Here is a 25,088-nt window from a genome sequence, read left to right as displayed (position 1 = left end):
CGTGTCAAGGGGAAAACAATACTGTTCCTGGTTGTATGGCCAAGATTTTTAAGGCTAATACTATCAATCTACTTTCATCTTTATGGTGTAATTAATGGCATCCTTCATCCTTTACATGAATATGGTATCATTCTCAGCAACTGATTTTATAAATTACTTAATATTAAAGTAGTTATTGTGAAACAAGATCCAAGATCCAAGTCCATAAGATATGTCTTTATATTATCACTTTTAATGGGACCAGAAAATTTAAAGGTGGATGAAAGATGGATATCAGAACTCTTTAAGCAGTATGACATATCTTATTTTGCAAGGGGTTGTGTATAAACTATGTTACCATATTGGAAATGTTCTGGCCCTCTCCCTCATTCAACTTTATTAAGATTGGAAGTATTTGTCCTGGACCCCCTTCTATTCATCTATCTATTATCAGATTGGTTTTGATGCACCTCACCACTCATTTTTTTAATGTTTTTTGTCTCCTTTTTTATATATCTCACCACCTACTAGTGCCCCCTACTTCCCCCTATTTCTAGGCTGTTCTTCTTGTCTACTCATCCTTTCAGGCCAATCATCAGGCCATTATATTTTACTAAGTTGTCTCATCTTCGTCCTCTTGAGGTATTCATAAGACTTATTTGTATAAATTCTCCAACTCACCTTAGCACTGGATGAATACCTCAATACTCAACTCAGTCCATCCATTAGATATTCACGATTCCTCTTTAGCACTACATTTCGATTTCCATTGACCTTGACTTCTCTTCAGCCCTTCCACCCAAAAGTCTCATATATAATTTGCTTTGATTCTTGTCGCCATATGACTCTGGCTTTTATCATTTGCCATGTTCTCTAAGAAATTATGTGCAATGCTGTCTAGTCACTGATTTAGCTTTATTAAGTTGAAGTAGAAGCATGAATTGAGAGAAGCATATCATGCACTTACTTGAGTTGACATCTATAGAACTAATGCAATGTCGACAGGGAATAGATGTAAACAGGTATTAGATTGTCACTACAGAATTACTTTGAATGAGCCCCAATTCTTTTTAGTTATCTACCATAGGATTTTAGGTGACAAATTCCTCTCTCCTCATTCATTGGTAACTTAGCTTATGCACGACCCCAAAGAAAAATTCTGAAGCTGTGCATAGTTATTTTTTTAAATATTGTGCAACTTCCCTAAAAAGAGTTCTTTTGTTATTTAGACATATTTATAGTCACATTAATTCTGTTCTTCTATTTTCCTCAATTTTTGTGACATGCTACAAACTCCTGCTGCTGGGAAAAAATAAAGTTATCACAGTTAATTTCCCAGCTGGAAGATCTAGAAATCCACATCCACTCTATGGAAGCTGAATTTGGAAGCCTTCATTCTGACCTTGATTTTGGTGGTGTTGATATGACCACGTACATTTCTTCACCTTGGAGTACACCGCTTTCCTCTGTCTCCTCCTCTCCCCCTTCCTCTCTCTCCACATCTTCTTCTCAAGCCATTTCTGCCCTAGAGGATAGCAGCCTAGAGCAAAGAAAAGCTCAACTTCAGCAGTTATTGTCTTGCCTCCAAAAGGAGGTACTAATTCTCTTGTAATATTGCCTTTTCATATCATTGTATAGTTACCATATGTTAATACATATATGTGGTAGATAGTAGAGCCCTTAGAAATTTTATTTTTCTCTGTGTAAACTGTGGCACATCATGGAAGTCCTCAGCAATCGTTATTTTCTTAAGTGAAATAAATATCAAAATTAAAGTAGCAGCTAACATATGGGTGTTCATTTTTATTTATTTGATTTCTTTAAAAAAATATTTTTCAATTATATTTAGGCAATACATTCACGTCAGATGAATAACACTGCAGAGACAATATATGTAGTCCAAGGGGTTTTGAGAAATATACAAACTGCCCTAAATAACAAAATATTATTTAGCCAAACAATCCAAAACCTTTAACGTACATTGCTAATTTTAAAAAATCTTCTGATTTAACACCTTTCAATAAATACTTCCAAAAGATTTCTAACTATGACCTACGGAGCTTCTGGCTGGTAGTATAGCTTATTGTTAAATGACTCTTGCAGTTTGAAATGCAAAGCAACCACAAGAGACTTGTATTCACGAGTCCTTGTGATGATTAATCATCAAATACCCCAAATTTTCATTCACCCTACCTTAAAATTCTTAAAAGTTCCATACTTTCTTGAACTGTTAACATACTTCATATCTTTTGAGTTTCCCCTTTGCCTCATACCCTTATGGAAAAACAACATATACAAATAACCATAAATAACCTGTACTTGCATCACGTCACCTCAATTCAACCTTAAAATACATATGTATTTTCAAGCAAATAAATGGTACATTATTCCATGCTTTACGGTGTATCACAATTTTTCTCAAGCATATTGATTAATATTACAGATGTAAAAATAGGAAAATGTACGTAGCAGAGGTTGCCCTGGAATAATTGTCATAGGAAAGAGGTGTACCCTCAATTGTATTATCCTGCGTTGAGAATATTTTCCCTGCATACTATAGTTTTTTCCTCCAAATAGCATGTGTGTGAAAGCTTTAGTGAAGCATTCTCTCACAGCCAGACAGCAACAGTGAATTCTAAAAATTCATAGTCAATAATGCAAGGAAAATAATGGTTCAACATTTGATTTAATTACCAATGCATTGTTTATCTACCTAATTACATATCTCAAAAAATCCCATAAATAATAATAATTCCACACTTCCGGTTGCAAGAACTCATGAAGTTTAGGTCTAATGATTAAAGTAATTTATAATTGGCCTGCAATTTAAAATTATGTACATATTTATGTATTTCATTCTTGGGGGCTATCATTAATTTAGCCACAGCAAGCCTTTGATTCTATGTCTAATTAATTCAAAAATGCATGTATATTACATGAAATATTTTAAAGTTTACTTTGCATTAGTCACTCAAAGCCATAAGCTGGCACTGGTGCATCATAGGCACCCCATGTACTCTCTCCTTAGACTCTCAATTTTCTAGCTGAGGTCAGTAACAAAGAGCGAACATAATGTCTTTCAGCATCAGTCGTATTATTTTTTTAAATTTAATGGCTGAACTGTTAAAATAGTGCTCATTTTCATCACTTAAGGTTATTGCAATGCCTCTAGATCTAGCTAGAAAGAAATGTGTTAAGTAGGGAAGCTACATTTTTGCTCTTCTTCCTACATCTTATTTTCTGTGTGTGTAGGTTGTCTATTGTAGACTGTTCTTGCTTTTCACATTCCCTAAATTTTTGCACCATATTTTTGTCCATGCAGATTGCTTGTTTTTTTTTCTTCTACTCTGCCAAACATGTATAAGATAATTATTACGTCCAAAATAATTATTCAGCGCTGGCTCCAGGGTATCAATAGTTATAAACAGAACTAAGCGTGATGGAGTGGAATCTTTCCATATTCTCTACTTTTACAATTGTGGAAAATTGCCAGTTTATTTCAGTATCAATAGTTAATAAAAAAATTAAATTATATTCCTTTTAATGCCTGGCATGTAAAGACTGCATGGGTACGGCCATTATAACTAACTGCTTTGAATATTTCTCCTCTCATTTTATTATGTATATATATTTTTAAATCTTTTGTACTTTCAGTTGTGAAAGCCAGCATCCTGCTCTTGTATGACTAGGCATTTTATTCTTTTCTGTAGTTGCTGTTTTGCATCATTAAAAAATGATGTATCCATGAATGGAATAATACCATTAATATTTGGAATAACTTATCCTTAAATAGGTCGATGAGGCTGAAGGATCAAGGGATGAACTGAGTGAAAGCTCACCCAATAAGGAAGTGCATCCTACTGGAGAACAAGCTGCTCCTCCTAGGCCAGGTAATCGTCAATTTTTATTTAATATTTGCTCAAGAAATATGTGTCCAGTTAAGATACTTATTTGCTGATAATTTTGCAAGCCATACCATTAAAAATCCTCTATGCATAAGAAATAAATAAGTTATGAATTTCAATGATGATGTACAGTCTAACTGTACATAAGGTCCTCTTAATGTGTTTTGAAATGAAAGTTAAATATCTGCTGAATGTACACCAATGAAATTTTAACAATTTTTTTAATGTACAGGAACAATTGCAGAGCGTGAACATCGCAAATGGGCATCAGCACCACCAATACCTGATAACCCATATTCTCCAGAAAAAATATCAGAAAGATTACGTAGCATAAATTTAAAGAAAAGTTTAGAAGCTAGTAGAGGAAGCTGCAGTGAAGCCTCAATGTGAGAATCTTTTCTTGTTTGCATTACCCATGTCATCTACTACGCTAGTTACCCTAAGGAATAAGTATTGTGTAAATTGTTATTATTCACCTAATCAAGTTATTTACGTAGTTTTTCTTGCCTTTCAGAGAGTTTCCTGAGTTTCACAGTGATGTTGAAACTAGGGAAGCAGCTGTTCCTAAAGTTACCATTAATTGTGGAGGAAAGTATCTTAACCCAAAAAAGTAAGTTAAGTAAAATTCAAGAAATTCAGTGAAGATCTCGCTTTATCGTGTTCTTTTTTACCCAAAAGGGAGAGAACATTTTTGGGCACATACCCTTACAGTAATGATAAGAAAGAGCTATGTCTGGGTTCCAAGCATCTTACCAAGATCCTGAAACCACGAGATGTACCCCAACCCCTCTACCTTTCCATGACCATGAGAATTCGGAGTGGTAGAGATGAGATAATTGCAAACGAAAAATTTATTTCCATTACATTTAAAGATCATGTTGGAAAAATAGTATGAAGCTCTGATTTGGTACCCTTTCCCTCCTAAGCATTATGTTATTGCTAAATTGCTCAGGCTTCCATGCTATACTGTGGGGGAGAAAATTAATGGAAACACCATTTGTGTGTCAATGCGGCCAGTTCAGGAACTGTTTGAACACATCTGTAGCAAGATAATTTACCCATTGCACCACCGGAATGGTAGTGATTTTAAGCAGTTTCAAAGTCCAACATATTGGCTGAGTTCACATATTTCTTGACAAAAGTAAATTTTATTCTACGTGAGGTGTGGGCAGAAGCAAAATTTGAAAAAAAATGAGGTAGAACTTTAAGTTGATTCTTTTGCACGTTGTCATACTGCAATACATATGACTGCATTTTCCCTTTTACAAGAGGTACACAGTTTGAAAACTCCTGGTTGTATGAGAACGTAGCGCAGACATATTTTTGGAAGTCAGACATACAAGTACATAATTCCTGAGCTGGCCACGTGGACAAAACAATGAGGTTTTCCTTAATTTTTTCCATCACCATACATATTTTACTTTTATGTATATTTATAATTAGACTGCTCTTTAAAGATGAAAATCTTCATAATAACCATAGTTTTGTCAGATTTTAGTTCATTACCAGTTGGCATAAAATTGCACCCAATATTTTTTCACAAATGATTTATAAGCATGAACATCTTTTTACATTCATAAGTAGGATATTTACCCCACCTTTATGATTAAATGACATTTAATCATGATTATATGGTACATTCTTACTTCAATCTGGAAATCTTTTGTAGATATGGCCGTGATTACTACATCAACAGTGAATCAGGCTCTGGGAAGCATTTAGTACACCGAAACAAGGACAAAAATGAGGAAATAAAGCAGCCTGATAAGATGGAGCTGATTGGAAATGACTTAGAGAATGAAGATCTTAATATGAGGAAGAAGGTAAGCTCTCCCGCTGGTGCAGAAGCAGCCCTATTGACATTTGAAAGACAGGCACTCCGTGGAGATATATACCATGCATCATATCGCTCTCGGCAAGCATCTGCAGACTTTGTTCTAAACCCCCTACTACTTGTGGGAGAGGGAGATCAGGATGCAAGTGAAACCAATGAAATTCCACACTATCTTGAACCTTTCATACAGACACATTGTTCTAGTTCCCAGGGAACATTAGAATCAGGCTATAGTAGCTGTTCTGCAGATTCTTCCCTTGATCCCAGTGGAGGGCGCTTAATGTCACAGACTGAGCCTGAGGCAATTGTAGAGACAAGATTGGAGCCCCTAAGCAGTCTTCATATGAGAGGAAAATGGAGAAAAGATAACCGCACCAGAAGAGGAGGAAACTCTGATATTATGTGGTAGAAACATTTTGCTTCGTAAATTCAAACTGGAGCGAAAAGCATCTGGTGCCAATTGAATTTGTCATGGGGAGAATGATAAATTTTGATCCTAGGTATTAAATGCACTAGTTGTTTGAAAATTTTAAAGTCTTACTTCAGAGCATAATAATATTGCTGGTGATAGACATTTCCACACATGCCTCTTTTGCTAAACTATCCATCTTGGTTTGGTAAAATTTTACGATCAACAAAAATCACAGTCTGCCTCGGCTTATCTGCTACCAAAAGTGATTCAGGGGACCAATGTGGATTACTTTTATTACAGTGGATGAAAACTGTGCTGCCTAAATATGATCTGAACACTCAATTGTTTTGTTTGATTGTTTGTAATACTTGCTTTTGATAGTAGTCCAATGTGAGCTTGCAGTTCTCTTCATTTTTGAAGAGCAGACTGACAAATAAAATTACATAAGAGTGAGAGGAATTTCAACCATTCATCATTTCCAGAATATATGCCTTTCAAATCATCCCATAATGCATGATTTTGGAATGCATTTGGCACTTTGTAATTTGTGAATACAAATTGTGGAGATAACACTATCAAATAATGTAAAAAATATTCTTTGCTTAGGCATTGGTTGTTGGTTAAAGTTTACTAGTCTAATTGTGGATTTTTATGTTGAGTAATAGTGTGATTTTCATTATACCTTATTATTTCGTGTGCCACGCAACGTGTGATGTGATCTTGATGTGCAAGTACTTCATGGTGGTGCATTAAAAATCAAGACTTGACCCATAAGTATGATGCATGGAATAACTTGTACAAGGTTGACAGTGATGAAAAGTATTTTAGAGAATGTATGAGAATAAAACACTCTATTTTATCTCAATGATGCTCTCATTCTTTCAGAAGCCATTTACACCTAACCTATGGAAGGCACCTGTACCTTAAGTTTAATTTTGGCTTCATTCACAAATAGATGGTACAATGAATTTTAAGAACCAAACTTCTGTTTTCATACTCTATCAATTACAGTTAAAGAAAACCCCACTAAAAATTACATGGCTTTTTTGGTACTTGTACCACCTTCAAATTTTACTGTTGTAATTTTGATGAAGAACTGCCAGAACAATTGAGGGCTTACCTCAAATTTCAAAGAATTACAAATCAAGGGTAGTTTCTTCTGGAGAAAAGTTGACTTTTTCATAATTTATTGAAAGCCTTCGGCTTTCTCTGAAGGTTTCCAAATGATTTCCAGACTTGTCCATGGTTTTAAATGTGTTTATGTTTTTCACACTTACTTCTATTTCTTGAAGAACTATTTATGCCTTTCATTCTCTCATGGTATGCACAATATTTTCTTACTGTAATGTCTGCTATTTATGTTACATAGCCATCTCTATCTTTTCTGAAAAAGGCACCCGGAGAAGGTAAGTAGCAAAATATTCTATTTCTTAATTTGGCTGTTTATTGTAATACTTTTGTGTTTTTGTTCAAATTTGTGGTTTATTTGATGTTTTGTAGTGCTATATAATTGTTTTAAAAGTTCTGTTCTCAACCAATTGACTGGTGGAAAAGATGATAAACTAAATTATATGTCTGAATTTAACTATGTATATCATACCTGTCAACTAAAATTGATCAGTACTGCCGTGATCCTGGTGATCTTCACCTCTCACTTCCAGTCAAGAGGTTACAAGTAATAGACAAATTAACAACATTTTGATATAATATATGTCATGTATTCCTGTATCAATTCTGTATATACATACATGGTCATGCATGAATAACTACATATTAATTATTCATGAATACCATGGGTGTCTATTATTCTGCTTATTGTGAGGGCTTGTGGATTTTTGTTGCCTTGAAATTCATTCACAACTGTAAATATTATGGTTTAATATGTTACCAACTAAAGCTCTACGCCTGTCTAAGCACAAATCAAGTATCCTGATGGTGGTACAAGGTCAAAGAGACGTGAAAGTAAAAACATTAATTTCATTCATTATCTGAACACACTTTGTACTAGAGTTCAGCCGCGTAGTAAAGAACCTTCTCGGCGAACGGTGGGCGGAGCTAAGGCTACCTACCCCACCTCCCGGCCCTGCTTCCCCTTCTTTACTCTCTCTCTCACACACTTGAGGAGAGGCAAACCGTGTTGCCAAGTTTCCTCCGGCGGACAAAAGATAGGCACGAAACTACATTGTAGCCGCAGTGGAGGGATATAATTTAACCCTTAAGTAGGCGTCCGGGGGTATCTCGGACTCCGACGCATTTATTTTCTCTCAATTAGGATTTTCCTCTTGGACTGACAGCTTTTCCAACGGAACCCTAACTCCAAAAGTATCTCCCGTAAGTAGGTCCTTTGGCAGTCAAGGATTCCGTCTTCTTTCAACGCTTCCAAAAGGTTCTTCACGGTTGGCAATGTTTTACGAACTGCATAAAACTCGTGAACTTTCCTACGAATGCAGCATTTTGCGAAGTCGTCCAGCTCTATTCGCTTCTTTCGTTCGCCCCTTTTCCCCTTAGGCGTTGAAAATGACAATTTTCCTTTCTCCTCAGATAATTTTCCTTCGCTTGCAATTCTCTTCACCGTGGAGGCACTAACTCCCGTAGCCTGGCTTGTAGCTGACACCACGTTCAACGTTAGTGCTTCCTCCGATTTCAACTCGTTCAAAAAACGGCTAACTCTATACACGATTTCTCGAGCCTGACTTTTGAGGGGCCTACCTCGGGCAGGTGAAGATTTCGACGAGCTGGCCATTGCAAATAAGCAATACCAGAGTTAAAGAACTCAAACTCAGTTAACAAGAACCAAAGCCGTAAAACCAAATAGAGTAACCGAAACGGAAGCGTAAGTCAAAATATTACTAGAAAGAAACCCAATTCAAAATCCAAAAAGAATGTCCAAAGCAGTGTCAATACGAGAGTTAAAGGACTCAACAAGAACCAAAGCCGTAAAACCAAATAGAGTAACCAAAACGGAAGCGTAAGTCAAAATATTACTAGAAAGAAACCCAAATCAAAATCCAAAAAGAATGTCCGAAGCAGTGTCAAAAGTCAGGCGCGCAAAACCGAGAGAGAACCGTAACGAATAGAGCTGGCAACAATAATGAAGTGACACGGGTAGGGGAGGCTCGGCAGGGGAAGGAAGGAGCCTTGAGTGGGGGTAGCCGAGGACAGAGAGGGGGTGCGCGGAAATTTTCGCGCAGGTTCTTTTCAAAGCGGCACATCTATAGCATAAGATGATGATATTTTGAAGTGCATAGTTAATTTTAATACTGTGAATTCTATGTATATTCTAGTCATGGATCATTGCTCTATATTAATTTATGCAAGAAGCTGAAATTTCAGAGTGTTGACTGCCAAGAAAACTGAATATTTTAATAAGAATATCACTATATGGACTTTGGAAAGCAAATTAAAGGCCAGACTTATACGGAGATTAAGATCACTTATACATGTATACCGTAATATGACCTTGGCCCAAATGGATAAGAAGATTTCCAGGAGAGAAATCATTCATATATTTTTCTTTTGGTCATGCCCTTGGAATTCAAAGATGTTTGTTGTGTTGATGGCCATTGGTGAAAATTATTTGGCTACATTCAAGAGTAGCTTATGAAATCCTCAGAATCTCGTAATGAGTTATGATTTTCTAACGGTACAGGGAAACTTGATATGTGCTTCATTATTTTATGTGATGAAGATAATTTTTGGATGAATTACTTCAAAATTTAATTAAAATGTAATAGGTATTTACCAGAAGTGGGTTGCAAGTGGAGAGAAACTAATAATGGTATACTTACTAAGATTGTGAATTTATTCATTTTAACTCTTAATCAATTTCCCAAGTTGTGTAAAACTTTCTTTAATAATATTTGATAACTTATGCAGCATGATGGTGCATTTTAACAGTCTTAAACAGACGGTAGGGAGGGGCTCAAGCTAGATCCATTTCCAACATATTCAATGCGCAAATTTTTAAATGAAAGGATTAAACAAATGCCTGGCAATTAATGCATCATATAACCTAATGATAAAAATTCCAAAGGATTCCTAAAACTTTTCATCTCATTTCAGGGATTGTTAAATGATGCTGATATTTCTCAACTACAAGGAAACACTTCATCATGCGAGAAGGAATCAAATGAAAGAAATGAAACTGCAAACCATCTAGAAAATCCCCTCATCAAAAATGAAAGAAAACTTCAAGACATTGACTCCTCTGAAAGTGAAACTACATATAAAGAAATGCAAAAATCTAAGTGTAAAAGTACTACAGGTATGGTTGTAAATACGATCCCCTCTGTTAAGGATGCTCTCTATGAAGGGCTGCCAACAGGTGCAATAGTAAGTAGAGTTAACTCTTCAAACAATACCAATCAAGATCAAAAAGTGTTGGTGAACAGAGTTAAACCAAGCATAGAATCAGCAAAAACTACTTTCAAAAGAAGCATCACAGTACCAGGGCCAAGTGCAGAATTAACTCAAGAGCCAAGATCCCTACCAGTTCACCTATCAGATGGCTTGCCAAGCCTACCATCGGTTCGACAATTGGCTCGCCAGTTTTCTGGAGCATCAAAGAGTGAAGAAACTGCAAAGGTAAACACTTGATGATAAGATTCAGACTAGATTCAATTTCCATGGTCAACTCTCTCTAATGACCCCCAAAATTCAGCAGTTTTATCCACCATATTGACCATATCCTACATCACTTTCAAATCTGAGAAGTTAATACTGTATGTAACTGTAAACTACAGGTAGGTAATTAATCATTTTATCCAACTTAAATCAAATTCTTCATTAAGGCTTGAACGCCAATCATTTGGGGAAAGGAGATGTGATTTACTGCTAAAGGATTGATTTTTCAATGTTGTATGTACATGCATTAATATTTTATACCTCAGTATCAATAATTATGGAAGTAAAGTGACAAAACCTTGTGTATCTTAAGCAAAACCCCCTCATTTACATGTAGTTTTGAACAAAGGAACTGGTACTATGAGATGCAACTGAAAATCATTCATCCCAGGAATGCATTAAAAAGTGCTGCAATATATTTTATTAGTTTGTGGAACCACAATATAGGGAAATAAAAATCACTTTGCATGCTCCACGCAGTATATTTTTTTATACCAACCATGGTTTCGATACTTATATCATCATTACCATGGTCTGAGTCGATAAATGTACAGAGCCCAAGTACAAAAGCATAATTTGGGACTGCCAAGAGGTGGTATTTGACACTTCAAAATTGTCCTTCATATTTCACCTCCACAAAATTTCATGGAGCATATCCCAAAATTTAATGGAGCTAACTTAACCCCCTACTTAAAAAAAGAATTTTTCAGGAAAGGCCCATGGATTCCCTTTCTAGTGCCAAAGTTCAGAATTAAATTTATTTTATTATGTATAGGGGTATATAATATTAAAGCATACTAGCAATCTTTTTGGCAGCAATTTGTTATGGAACTTTACTTCTTACCATAAAAATATTATGCGGTTAATCTTTACTAACTTTGGCTATTCAAATATTTATATGAAACCATATATTTATATTGACTTTAAAAATTAAGTAGGGAAATTTATATTCACTGTGTTAAAAATTGTTACCAATATTTCTGTTCCTCAGGCATTCAACAGTTTCATCGTTTGTTTCAGGTTTCAGCATCAAAAAAGAAGAAGAAAGCTCCAAAGGAAGTAATTATTGTCAAGAAGACGGGAGGGTTAGAGGCAAAATTAGCTCCACCACTTCAGGTAGAGGCAAATGACAAATTTAAGCATGCTGCTTACTTTTCATCTCTTTCTGAATCACATGCATGGAATAGCTCTGGTTTTGGGCCTAGTCACCATTCTTCTCCATCCTTAGCTTTGCATGCCAATCAAAATTCTTCATCTCAAGATTTGCATCAAATTAAAGTCTTAAAATCTGGGAAGGCACACCTGAGAAATGAAATAACACCCCATAAACATGCACCTTCACAACCTGCTGATCCTTATAACCATAATGCTGACATCACCAATTTAACCAGCATGAGATTTGATCATATCTCTAGTAATTTTATCCCAAAAGAGACTCGGGATACCATTATTTCCAGTGTTAATCCTGTGGAAGCTGTTGTAGATCTTTCTTCTCAAATGTATCCTTGTGACTATACAGAATCTGTCGGGTTGGCGGCTGTTGGAGGGTACTATTCAACTGAAACAGCTGTTGTCAATTTAAAGGCAAAAAGTATCACGTACAGCCAAGATCACCACAAATCCAGCTTAAAAATGGCACAATTTAGCACTAATGATGATTCACGGCTGCAGTCGCCAGCTAGCAATGGCAGTGCTTTTCCTCACTACAATGCATTTCCTCACAAGAACAATATCCTGTGCATGCATGTCATTGATTCTGAAATTATGGAATTACCATTGAGAACAGGTGGATGTACTCCAGACCAGGAAGGGGCAACTGGAGGAAACAAATCTCTCCCTAATTCTACAAAACATATTTCTCTAATGGAAACACTTAACAATGCTGATGCAGTAGATGGATATTGGGTTAAATCTCCAGCGGTACATCAGAATGATAGTGATTTTACTGTATTTTTGGGTAGCAAAAAAATTCCTCAGGTCCTTGAGCCAGATACTGATGATTGCAGCCATATTGATCTAAAAGTTGATCATCACTGTGAAAAACTAAGGAATGAAGTAGCCCAGTTAGAGAAAGTAGAAAGTCATTTTCAAGAGTGCATGTTAACTGATAGTTTACATGTTAATGGACATGAAATCACTGCCATAGAGGATGAGCATGAAAATGGAAGGTGTGAGGGAGGAAAAAAATGTTGTGATGATTCAAAGTCAGACATCCCGAAAGAATCAGAGAAAAACTCTATCAATTGGGATGGTTTACGCCTCAACATTCATGCCCGCCTGGGAGCCCGCACAGCCAGAGGAATAACAAGATGGGATGAAGGATATTCTGGGAGGAAGAAGAAAATATACCCGGTATATGTATTTACATACTTTTAATTATTCTCAACTTTCATTTTATTGTTGTCATGATCATTGCTAGATATCAATTTATTTGCACAATTATCTTAATAATTGCGAAGGCAGAATTAATCTGAAGTCAAGTGATGTTATGCATCACTGGACAAAAATTTGAAAAGAGTAGAAATAATTAAGAAATCATTACATGCACATGCTTTAAGAGATGAATCTTACTTTGGCTTCCAACTGAGTGAGGTTCTCCATTTCTGCTGACGTTTCAATGGAATACTTTTCTGCCACTCGTAGGGTTGATTGAACATGTTCAGGTTATGAAAATATGTATACTGCCATAGATGGGCAAGGCCTATTATGAATTGAGGAGCCATGTGGGCCATTTAAAGTGGGAGCCATGCATTACTCAGGTTTGGCCCTTGGTCTCTGTTGAATTTGTTGCTGACTGAACAAAGTTCTCTGGTCTCCTTGGTGGTTCTACCCCAGAATCAGTTGGAATGGCAGAGCCATTTTATTTGATCTCATCTTATGACGTTATGGAGGTAAATGGAATGCTCAGCAACTGCTGACTATGTTGTTTGGCAAAACCAGAATTGATGTTCATTTCAATGGTCCAGCTCATTTCTCCTATACACACCTTTCCACATTGTATAGTCAGACTTATATACCGTATTCCTCCGAATATAGTCCCCCCCCCCTAATTTTGAGGCTTGAGTTTTGGGAAAAAATTTAAAAAATGAGTTTGAATATAGTCCCCCCCTTAACTTTTATCACGGGCATTTTTGGAAAAAAGGGGGGACTATATTCAGACATATACGGTACATACATACTAAAGTATTTAAGCCAACCACCTGAGCACTCATCATTAATTAGCCCCGAGGGCAGTGGAAAAGTATTCCAAGGTAAAGTCGGCAGAAATGGAGAGCCTGACGTGGTCCAAAGCACCAGAAAGATTCATTGAAGTATTTCCCAGCAAAAACATCAAATCCTTCTCAAATGCTTTCTGAGCAAAATAACTTGTCAGGAATCGATTTGCAGATGATCTGTCTAATGAAATTTAACATAATTATTCTTCAACTAAATTTTTACTTGCAATCAGACATTTATGTAGACAAGTAATATGCAACTTACCTAAAAATCACTGCATATTAAGGGAGCGTTGATTTTGCATTTGATGGGGAATATACCTAGTTGGGTTGATCTTGCACCAGTTTGTCCTTCGATTCACAAGCATTATTGGATAGTTATCAGTTAGAAGGGGAAGGAATTAGGTTTGGTATAATTTAGAATGTACATGAAGTGGAATCCCACTCTATTGCATTAAGCAGGCGGGATTTGTTTCATGGCTGGTAAAAGAGTGTGATAGAATAAGGAAAACTTGTGATCCATTAAGGTTTTGATGCTTTCCAACAACGACCCAGGCCATAATCCTGTCATTCAAAAATGTCACATGGATACATATTACATTTAAAAAAGACTTTTATTGCTTGGTATGAGGTGGAGGTCTTTTTCATGCCTTTCCGCAGCGACTGTGGTGTTCTTGTGCTAGCACGTCTCCTTTCTTTGCTGTAGGCATTTTTAACCTCTGGCTGTGAGCATTATTCTTTCTAGCAAATCAAGTTCAAACTCCACCTTTCAGAGAGCTACCAATGGCACAATTCATGCCAGTTCAAGGACATCTATGCTCAAGATCCTTCATAAATAGGCTTACTCCTAATATTCCCCTCTGAGGGTAGCATTACCTTTTGAAGTACATTTACGAAGGGTTCCATTTCTCCCATGGTGTGAAAGATGATGCCAAGATATAATTCATCTATTATCATTGGGAAAGGGTTAAGGCTTACTATTTTTCATTGCAAATATCACAAGAAATAGGTGTTCGAACAAAGAGCTGAAAGTTACGAGTTTCTTTATTTTAAATTTTACCACAATAGTAATGTAGTAAAATAAATTGTGAACATGCACATTCTTTTGGACACCAAGTTTTTGATTTGCTCAAAACACTGTAACACATATACTATGCTTATATGGTTAACTGAGAGCTATTTATTCTCTTATATTAATTTTCCACCTATACTTTCATTTTACCTATTTTATCTATTTCTCTTGTGCTATGGCATGGTAGAGTATAGAGTTGTTCATAAAAATAATAATGTATATTGTATTTTTTAGGTAAAACATGATTTTACATGGTACTAAATTGATATGAACCAATTCTGGGCAACTTAAATTAAATAAAACTTCCTAAAGTAGCCTTCAAGAACTATGTACAATACAGCTTACACTTCAGGCATGCTATCCTGCACCTACATCATAAACTTAATTGATTAAATTACAAGCTCAGAGACATTCATATATGTATTAAGCAATGCACCCAAGTATAGTGTATTTGAATTTAAAGTAAAACTATTCCTATATTTATGCTGGATAACATTACATAATTTGCAAATGTTAATCCAAATTCTTGTTCATCCTAAACAATTTCTCTTCACCATTCTGTGTGCTAAATGTTAAATGTCAAATAATGGCATGTTCATAAGTGTAACTAAGCATGGACACCAAAGATGAAATTTGCCATGAAAAATTCTCTCATTCTCTAAATAAGTTATCGTTAAATAAATTTGCATATTTTAAGAATGTCATTGTGACCTAAAGCTCGGTGAAATTGTCTTATGTACTCAAACTCTCACATCTCATTTCGTAAACAGAGTTTCACACCCTTAGACTCTTTGATTGAGACTTATTAGCCTAATTATTTCAGGTGCACAGTTTAACAGCAAGAAGTATAAGCAGAGAATTCCGTGAAGGACTAAGGCAAAGTGCACAAGTTCCTCTGGGAAAACCAGTGGCCAATCCCAGTGAAAATTTGAACATTAGGAAAAAGCCATTAGGGGATGAAAGCCAAAATTCAGGGAATACTGATCAAGCAAATTTGGAACACACATCCTTTCCTCAGGACTACTTATCATCAGACAATCGACTTCAGGATTCTCATTGTGAGACGGCAACAGATGAAAACCTGCAGACATTCAATCCGGTAGTTTCTCAAGAAAGAGCACCGTCAGCTGACTCATTGATAGCAGAAGTGAATGGTCCATTCTTAAGAAATGTGGAAGGGAGCATAGCATTTTGGGAAAGACTTAGTCCCCTGGGTGCATCATCCACTAATCATCAAAAAGATGTTTGAAAAATCATAGTGAAATTTCATAATTGTGAGAACACAGAGCTCCGGGTTGGCATACATTTTGAAAGTCTGGAAAAGTCATGGAACTTAAAAACATATCCTGAGATCAAAGATATTTTGGTCATTATTTTTCAGTAAAAAAATAGCTCATGTTCAGCATGACACATTCTATTTAGCAAGTGACTCGTCTGACTGCCCTAATGATCCTTTGATAATTCAGCATACTAAGTCAACCTATCACTGAAAAGTGTAGTCAGGTACTGAAAACTGCATCTGTCTTCAGAGAGATGAACTGTGGCCTTGAATTGTAAGCCATACTGTTTGTAAGCACATTTTCCAATGAGTAAACTGTAGCAATTATCACTTAGTGATGATAACTGGTAGGAGATGCCTGGTGGCTTTCCTTCAAGGGACTATGATTAGGTTGTGGAGAGTTCAGTTATCTCTTCACTTCCTACCAGTGAACATGAGATGAGAATGACTGAGAAAAATATGTATACTTCCATTTTTTACTGTGTGAGGGAGAGGACAATTATGGCATATACTATGACTAATGACTTCCTTTCCAGAAGATTGACGGGGCATCAGATTATAAAAATAAGACTGAATAGCAACTATGTATGTCTCTTATTGATCAAAAACCATTATCTTTTAACATAATCCTCTGAGTTTTTTTAGTTTTCTAAAATTGAAGTAATTTTTTAAAGTTAGGGAACAATCTGTTTTTGTCTGGAAAATCAGAGAAAATTATTCTCATGCGTATCAAACCTGGAGCCTACCAATATTTAAGTAGTGATCTTCTTACTTTGTGGGATAACCTGCAAGAAAGATCTTGTCCTACCAACAATGTGGCCATTTCTTTGATATCGCCTCATTGCTAAAACAATCGATTACATCAAGACTTTGAATAATAACATTTAAAAGGCTTTATGGATTGATTCAATATTTTTTATGAATGGTGAGATTTCCTGCTCAGTTTTGTACCCAATCATTCACATCCAAATCAAGCATAATTTATTGATCAAAATGGATGTACTGCTTATTAAATATGTTCTCTAATATGCTTAATCCCATTTCTATGAGAATATTTTCATTATAAAAAATAATGAATGTACACATATCCTTGTAAATTTGTACAATTGTAACTACTACCTTGACATTGATTTTTGCCTCCTCGAGGCAATCATGTACATAAAATAAATGGATACCTAATCACACACTGTAAAAACTACTCCAAATAGATGCTCTTCCTTAACTGTTCCTGCATTTGGCCACCATACTCTAAGCCTCATAACTTTTTTTACCAGTTACTAGGACTGCATCACATTTAATATTGGTAAAAATATTAAATCCAAAGTGAATGCTCCTCAGTCCAGTGTTACAATTGTATCCATAACATGCCATTGTATTAAAACCAGTGACTATTGGCACAAATTTTCAGAGTGTCAGTCACAATGATTCCCTAATATTCATGGTGGTAAGACCTAATAAGAACTGCTCCAAAGTAGGCATGGTAAACAGTGGACAAGTGTATTTCTATCAAGTTTCTTTGCAAAAATACATACATTATTTCTTCCTTACTTTGGCGTACATAAAAATCAACTTAAGGACTCACTATGTGGAGAACAAAATGCCTTATTTTTGTTAGAAGCACTCAACTTATTTAATTTAACTGCTATCACAAAGACAAATCCCTTACAACCAAACAAGTCTTTGTTGTTAGGTTGCTAGGGAAACATGTGAACCGTATCCTACAACGTATGCAATCGAGGTATACATCGTGCTTATTCACGGCCCATATCGAACTTCCATCGGTTAAGTTAGACTCGAAACAGACAGATCTTATAAGTCTACAATTTTTCATGTGCCCTCCAGGATATATATACTAACAAGTCGCATTAAAGAAGCCTCCGCTTCTTGGAACCATTTATGTCAAATACCATGCTGAAAACACCAGAAAATTAGCAGAACATTACTTAAAAAAGAGTTATACATAATTTCCAAAAATTATCTTATAATATATTCTTAAAAAATTAACTTAAAATAATTATTCTGCCTGCACATAGTCGGTAGCACTGACTGTCAAAGCAAGCGATTATGCCATCCCTATTTTTTAATGAATAGATGCTACCGATCCGATAACCATTTGATACGATAAATAGATTACAATGGAATTTCGCCCATCTCTACGTTGAAGATCTTGTCGGAATTTTGTTTGCAGCTCTCATGGCCGAAATTGAGGAAATGGTATGATGTCCCAACGGTGGCCCAATGATAATCTATTTCGTAGGGCCATCGTTGGGGATTTCCGTTGGGCCAACAGCATAAACCGTTTCGTTGGGCCGAATAACAATATCTGCATTGGGCCAACAGCGGAATTTGGTAGGCATATCCACCCACAATGAGCCAACCGTGACTACGGTTCCCCAACCGAGGCCCAACGGTCAATGTTACTTGGGAAGTGTGCTTCCTTAGGTAAACTAAGAGTGACTCCTTCATCATGAGGTAATTTTATTTTCAATTTGGAAAAAAAATTAAATTTCATCTTTTCATATCTGCCACTTATAAATGCTAATAGAATTTTTGTTGCACACTTTTATTGTTCAGTAAGAAAAAAATGCCTTTTAAGAAGATTCTTGTTACCCATATATTATGCTTTGTACAGTTTGTGATGTATCCTTGAAATACTTTATAAATAAATGTAATGCTTGAAATGGCTATGTAATTCATAAAATGCTTGGGATATACAATTATTACCAAATATACTTTTCCGGCTACACTTATTTTTTTATGAATGGGTATATAAAAGGTAGGTGCATCGTAGGCTGGGAAAAAACATAATCATATGGATTAAATGAAGCCAAATCCCAATAAAACTCTTAGTAGATGATTATGAAAATAGTCTTTAGACATCATCGTATCTCATAATAGGAGTATGGAAATAGGCCTAATGTAAATAATATTATGTTTATATTTTTTTGGTTTTGAATAAACAATTTGCTCAAATGAAATATTTTAAAGAAGTATTTGCTTACTTCAGAACTTATATTATTTTAGTCATCTCCAATAATGTTCACTTATACATTAATACCACATTATGTACACATAATCACTACAAAAAGTAGGTATCAAAATATGGTATAAATAAATTTTTTTGAGAGCTTTACGAAAGGGAAAATCTCAATTCGCAGAAAATAACATGAATGAATGACTCATGAACTCCTTTTCAACACCTTGTAACACATATCATTGATGTAGCACTTCTAAAAAAATCCTGTAAATCCAATGATGAACTTTGTAATTTGTCCAGGTTTCTTTGAACTGTTGACTAGATAATATACAAACCAGGTCATAATGAAATTTTCTAAACATTTCAAAAGTTTTAAATGTTGCAATGAAATTCAATATGCCTGTAAAGTTCATGCTATAAAATATCATTCAACATCTTCAAATCACAAGCATGTCCGTCGCATATGTACATAGTATATCATGCAATTGACATAACTCCCAATATATTAAATACTGGTAAAAACTTTTTTTGCTACACCACAGTTAAGTACAATTTTCTGAACGACCAGAGTTTCTTTTTGCAAGAAAGCTTTACAATGTAAAATATATAGGTGAAAAATACAGAGAGAAGGAACGATCACATTTTCTATGGCTTCAAATCCATAGGCTCACCAGAAAAAAGGTAGTTTAAACTTCAGGTGCAACATTAAGACTATTGGTGTGTCATGCTACTGCTCTTATGGTCACATGATGACTATAATGCCTATTAGCTTACACCTCAATTAATGAGTTGAAAGAGATAAAAAATAAATTCCTTGAAATCCAATGCCAAAGTCTATCAACAATAATGAACCGTTCACTTCACATTTATATGGAAGAGCATACATATTTCACTGCATAAGATTTTTAATGAGTTCTTCCATTTTATGCACTATCTTAATAATTACAATGGTAAGAAAGAATGACTAACTTCAAACTGACCTTCTACCTCTTTCATTGAGACGAGGGACAAATGATACTTTGCTGCGATTACTCACACCATACTCTGATAGCAGAGCTGAGTCATCACGGAGATTGATACCGTCCGCACTAAGCCAATGACTTCTCCAGATGTACCTGGAAAAAATTTTATAACGGTTTAGTGTGATGCTTTACTCGTGTAAAAATACTTATGGTAATTTAACTTTCACCCTTGCTGATCAAGATATACAAGTTAAATTCAAACTCCATAAATAGGCCTATTGAATGATATCCAGCTGAGCATCCTTTGAATGGATTCAAGTTTCAATCATTCATTGAGGCCTTTTATCTTAAATTCTCAAAATGTGCAATTTCCAAAAATTGCGAAAATATGTAGATATTAATTCTAAAGATGTATGCACCAATCCTATTTCGCATGCCAAATGCTAAGCTGGCACCATAAAGGCAATATCATTGGGAATATTTGTGTGCAGGCACGCACTTCTGCCGGTTAGGCTCTGGGGCACCCAATTCAACATTTCTTGCTTATTTTGAATATGACAAAGGAATTAGATGCACAAAATCCAAGTCAATGACTATCTCATAAAATTTCTTCTGTGCAACCAAAAATTCCTTTTTAACATTTAATTTTCAACACTTAATGCCAAACATCATCTGATCAATAGATTAAACTGTATCCAAGGTGGTGAGTGAGTTTTAAATTTTGCAATTGATTTGATGTATGTATCACTGGAAGGAGATGCCTGGAGAACTAATGATTGAAAATGAAGACAAACAGAAGATGGAAGGAATATCTGGAAGATTTGTACAAAGGAAGCAGCCTAAGAACGAATGCTATCGAAAACGAGAGGGAAGTGGATGCCGATGACATGGGAGCCCCAATTTTAAGATCCGATTTTGATGCGGCTGTAAGAGATGTGTATTAGTATTATGCTAGTAAACTTGTTGATCTAGAGTCGTATTATATGAGATTTTCACTTCTTCTGGATATGAAGGCACAAAATATATTTGAAAATAAATTTTATGCTAAAGCAATGGTTTTGGACAAGTAGTTACCAGTATTGTTGAAATGACACATTGCAATATTTCCACTTATAGATTTATTTTACACTACGCGTTTCGTCGTTACAACGACATTTTCAAGTGTGAAAAAGTCTTAAAGATTTTCCTTATATATCTTGGTGCTTGAAAGGGGGGGAGTAAGATGGAGAATGGGGTTTGGGCGACGAGAAGTGAGGATATTGAAGGCTGTGGGGGGGGGGGGGGAGGGGTGAAGGGTCGTTTTTAGGGTCTCGAACTGAAGCAGGGTGACGGGGAAGGAAAGAAAGAGGCACCAAAACTATACGGACTTCCTAAACTGCACAAACCTAATGTTCCAATTAGACCTGTTGTATCAAGTAGAAACTCGCCTGCACATAAGCTGGCCTTCAAGCTGAACCACATCTTCACAGAAATTACTAATTTTAAAGCTAAATATTCAATAGAGAATTCAATCACATTAGCGAATGTACTTAAAAATCAAGTAATACCTTCTAATGCCAAACTAGTATCTTTTGATGTCACAAATATTTTCACTTCCATCCCCGCACTGGAAGCAATGCACTTGGCAAAAGAAATTCTACTCGATACTCCTACACCAAATGAGCTAATTCAACAAATCTATGCTCTCATGAACCTTTGCGTGGAGAAAAATTATTTCAGGTTTAACAAGTTTAACAATTTCAAGTTTTTAAACTTCCGGAAGGGCTTGCTATGGGTTCCCCTTTATCTCCCCTCTTAGTGGAGATTTTCACGGATAACTTGGAGAAGAAAATCTTTAGCTCAAACCTAACCATGACAAATAGCATAATATACTGGTATAGATATGTAGACGACATCCTATGCTGCTGGGGAGGAACTGAAAGACAACACCTTCTCTAACTTCCTGAACTCTTTACATAGCAATATCAACTTCACCATTGAAGTGGAGAAGGACAATAGCATCAATTTTCTAGATTTAACAATCAAAAGGGTGGAGAAGAAACATTGTTTCTCTATATACAGAAAGCCCACATGTACCGACATAGTGATTCTAGCAGACTCTCAACATCCCACAACACACAAACTATCCAGCTTCAGATCCATGGTACACAGACTAGTGAATATTCCTCTCACAGAAGAAAATTTCCTCAGAGAACTTAACACCATCAAAACAATAGCGACTCACAATGGATACTATACAACACTAATTGACAGCCTCCTGAACAAAAAACAAAAACAATAAGCAATAGAACTATTGACAACACTTACTGATGCATCACCCAACGAGAAAAATACACACAGATGGTGTAAAATACCGTTTCTCGGCCCCCTATCGTACCGCATAGAAAAACTAATTCCGAAGGAAAAATACAGAGTTTCGTTCTATACACCGATTAACAGAGGTAAAATTCTGTCAAACACAAAAGAGATAACGGAAATAATGAAAAGAAGTGGGGTGTACAAAGTTTCATGTGGTTCATGCAATGCGGCATATGTGGGACAAACTGGCCGTAGTTTCACAATCAGGGGTAAAGAACACGAACGAGCTTTCAGAAAAGGGGACGACCGATCGATGGTGGCAAAACATCTCTTGGAAACAGATCATCATTGTAACTTTGACTTAGAAATACTACACACGGAAATAAAAGGGAAAAAATTAGACTCCCTGGAAATCTTAGAAATCCAAAAGTTAAAACAGAGGAACATTCCATTGATGAACGAAAATCTTTTTCATTACCCCTCGCCATTACTGGCGATACAATATCAAAAACACAGACACATACAAAATACAGATCTCCCATGAAATTCCAAAAGTCATTCCCAGCCGCCCCCCCTTTTCTTGACACATCTGAAGTTGAACCCCAGATTCCCAACCGTCACAGTTGACCCCGAAAAAATACGTTACTATATCCAAAGTTTTTTAAAAAAAATTTTTTGTACAAACCCTTTCCACACTACACCCCCACTTTCACACCGCAGAAGAACAGTAGAAGAAGGACACGGGGTCAACTACCCAGGAGGAGAAGATCATCTGTGCGAGGACTCCATCCGGACAACCACAACCCGAAAGAAGACAGTGAATGAGTGCGGGGTACCCTCACCCATCCTAGAACCTTTCTTTCTTTCCTTCCCCGTCACCCTGCTTCAGTTCGAGACCCTAAAAACGACCCTTCACCCCCACAGCCTTCAATATCCTCACTTCTCGTCGCCCAAACCCCATTCTCCATCTTCAAGCACCAAGATATATAAGGAAAATCTTTAAGACTTTTTCACACTTGAAAATGTCATTGTAACATCAAAACGCATAGTGTAAAATAAATCTATAAGTGGAAATAATGCAATGTGTCATTTCAACAATATTACGAACTTCCACCACATCGTGCCTAACATTATACAAGATATTAGTTACCAGTATTTTACTAGGTGAAACCTAGTAAAGGCTAGGGGGGGATTTTAAGCGCAACTAACACTGGGGTGTTTAGGGGTTATGGAATACCCGCCAGGATAAGTGGGAGGTGCGGGGGCCCTCCCCAAGAAAAGTTTTAAGATAAATGGTTCATAATGGTGAGTTTTACAGCTTTTCAGAGGGATATGTTATTGATTCTTACACTATTCTATATTTAATGTTAATCCAATAAAGTAAAATGGATTAAACTTACAAATTTCTCTGAGCTCTGGGGGAGGGGGGAGTTTATCCCGCAAAACCCCACCATGAGGCGATTGCTGCACCACTGGAGCAGCGAATAACTTCACATTGTGATGCATTAGTAACACTTTTGTTAAAGATACCAATGATTTGAAAAAGTATTACTGTTATTATTATTATTATTTATTTTAAACAATTGCATAAACTATTGTCTGTATTGAAGTGAAAGTCCGACAACATGGTCCTTTCTGGGACTTTTATGTGTTCGTGACATATTAATGCATAAAAAGGTGGCCTTCAAGGTGAGTTGATATCACACTTGAATGGTGAGTACATGATGGGTCATGGACTACGGCTACTTTCCATACAAAATCTTACCCAGAAATCTTACCTCCAGCTAATCTTTACCGGCCGTTGCTTCCCTTTACTCTGCCGTGACAGGCGCAGAGCCATATGCCTAGCAATAGCGGCTTTCAGATCTCGAACAGTCGCGCCACGGGAAGGGACAACAACTTTCATTATTTCTCCGTCACCACGCATTACGTACACGGTAATAGATTGCCCCTGTTCCAGTTCCACCTGAAAACGAATTACGATTACTTACTTTGAAACTGAAACAAAGAGGTTGTTCATATCACGCGAACTGGCATCTTTGCGGCCAGAACTTGAACAGAGCAAAACGAGCTACAAAATCCGCTCTCTTGAAAACAACATAAATTGTCTTCGCCAATTATTACAGAGATTCTTGTGCATAAGAGGTAATCGTAGAATTTCAAATTAGAATTAAAAATGAATTATGCGCACCTGAGCTGCCACTTCCTCAAAAGTTACAGCAGGTGGCAAATCACTAAGAAGTGGAATAGCTTGGGTTAGTGCCGTAAGTGTTTTCTGCGTAAGTTCAACTAAATCTTCATGACTAAGTGGTATGTCTTCCTCCTCCACATTAACCCCTTCACCTTCCGATCCCTTAGAATCCATGACTAACGAATAAATGCCAAATGATCCCGTAGACAAGACGAAAAATGGGTTACTAAGATCACTCGCATTCATTAATAAAATACCCTTCAATCATCGCAATGAGGACTCACTCGCTATGGAGAACCACAACAACACAATTTAAATAAAGCTCTGCGAAATACGTTGCT

The 25,088-nt window shown here is 36.2% G+C and overlaps 2 protein-coding genes across 8 annotated transcripts in view; one reads left to right on the top strand and one right to left on the bottom strand.

The window, feature by feature from the left end:
- Window positions 1–17,831, top strand: part of LOC124157854 — a 246,324-nt gene extending 228,493 nt beyond the window's left edge. For 4 of the 6 annotated variants that reach the window (XM_046532915.1, XM_046532923.1, XM_046532932.1 and 1 more), the window contains 8 exons: window positions 1,298–1,573; window positions 3,773–3,869; window positions 4,117–4,270; window positions 4,399–4,494; window positions 5,554–5,707; window positions 10,193–10,714; window positions 11,774–11,869; window positions 15,864–17,831. In XM_046532915.1, coding sequence (XP_046388871.1) covers window positions 1,298–1,573; window positions 3,773–3,869; window positions 4,117–4,270; window positions 4,399–4,494; window positions 5,554–5,707; window positions 10,193–10,714; window positions 11,774–11,869; window positions 15,864–16,289 — 1,821 coding nt within the window. In that variant the 3' untranslated portion in view covers window positions 16,290–17,831. Of the gene's footprint in view, window positions 1–1,297; window positions 1,574–3,772; window positions 3,870–4,116; window positions 4,271–4,398; window positions 4,495–5,553; window positions 5,708–7,499; window positions 7,537–10,192; window positions 10,715–11,773; window positions 11,870–15,863 lie in introns of those variants that run through there. The other 2 variants (XM_046532941.1, XM_046532949.1) reach the window with 2 other exon arrangements.
- On the bottom strand, window positions 1,439–25,087 carry LOC124157903 (U11/U12 small nuclear ribonucleoprotein 25 kDa protein-like). 2 transcript variants are annotated; one of them, XM_046532989.1, is made up of 4 exons: window positions 24,748–25,087; window positions 24,335–24,522; window positions 20,277–20,411; window positions 1,439–1,519 (listed from the first exon to the last, which is right to left on the bottom strand). In XM_046532989.1, the coding sequence occupies exons 1-4, from the start codon at window positions 24,991–24,993 to the stop codon at window positions 1,489–1,491; spliced, it is 600 nt and encodes a 199-aa protein (XP_046388945.1). In that variant the 5' UTR covers window positions 24,994–25,087; the 3' UTR covers window positions 1,439–1,488. The 2 variants fall into 2 exon arrangements, with proteins under 2 accessions (XP_046388945.1, XP_046388936.1); XM_046532980.1 differs by lacking the exon at window positions 1,439–1,519 and adding an exon at window positions 11,876–12,055.
- Between the last annotated feature and the right edge of the window lies 1 nt (window position 25,088).

Source organism: Ischnura elegans, chromosome 1 (genome assembly GCF_921293095.1).
Source record: "Ischnura elegans chromosome 1, ioIscEleg1.1, whole genome shotgun sequence".
Lineage (NCBI taxonomy): Eukaryota > Metazoa > Arthropoda > Insecta > Odonata > Coenagrionidae > Ischnura > Ischnura elegans.
The sequence above is the reverse complement of the archived record's forward strand: the minus strand, read 5'-3'. Positions and strand labels throughout refer to the sequence as shown.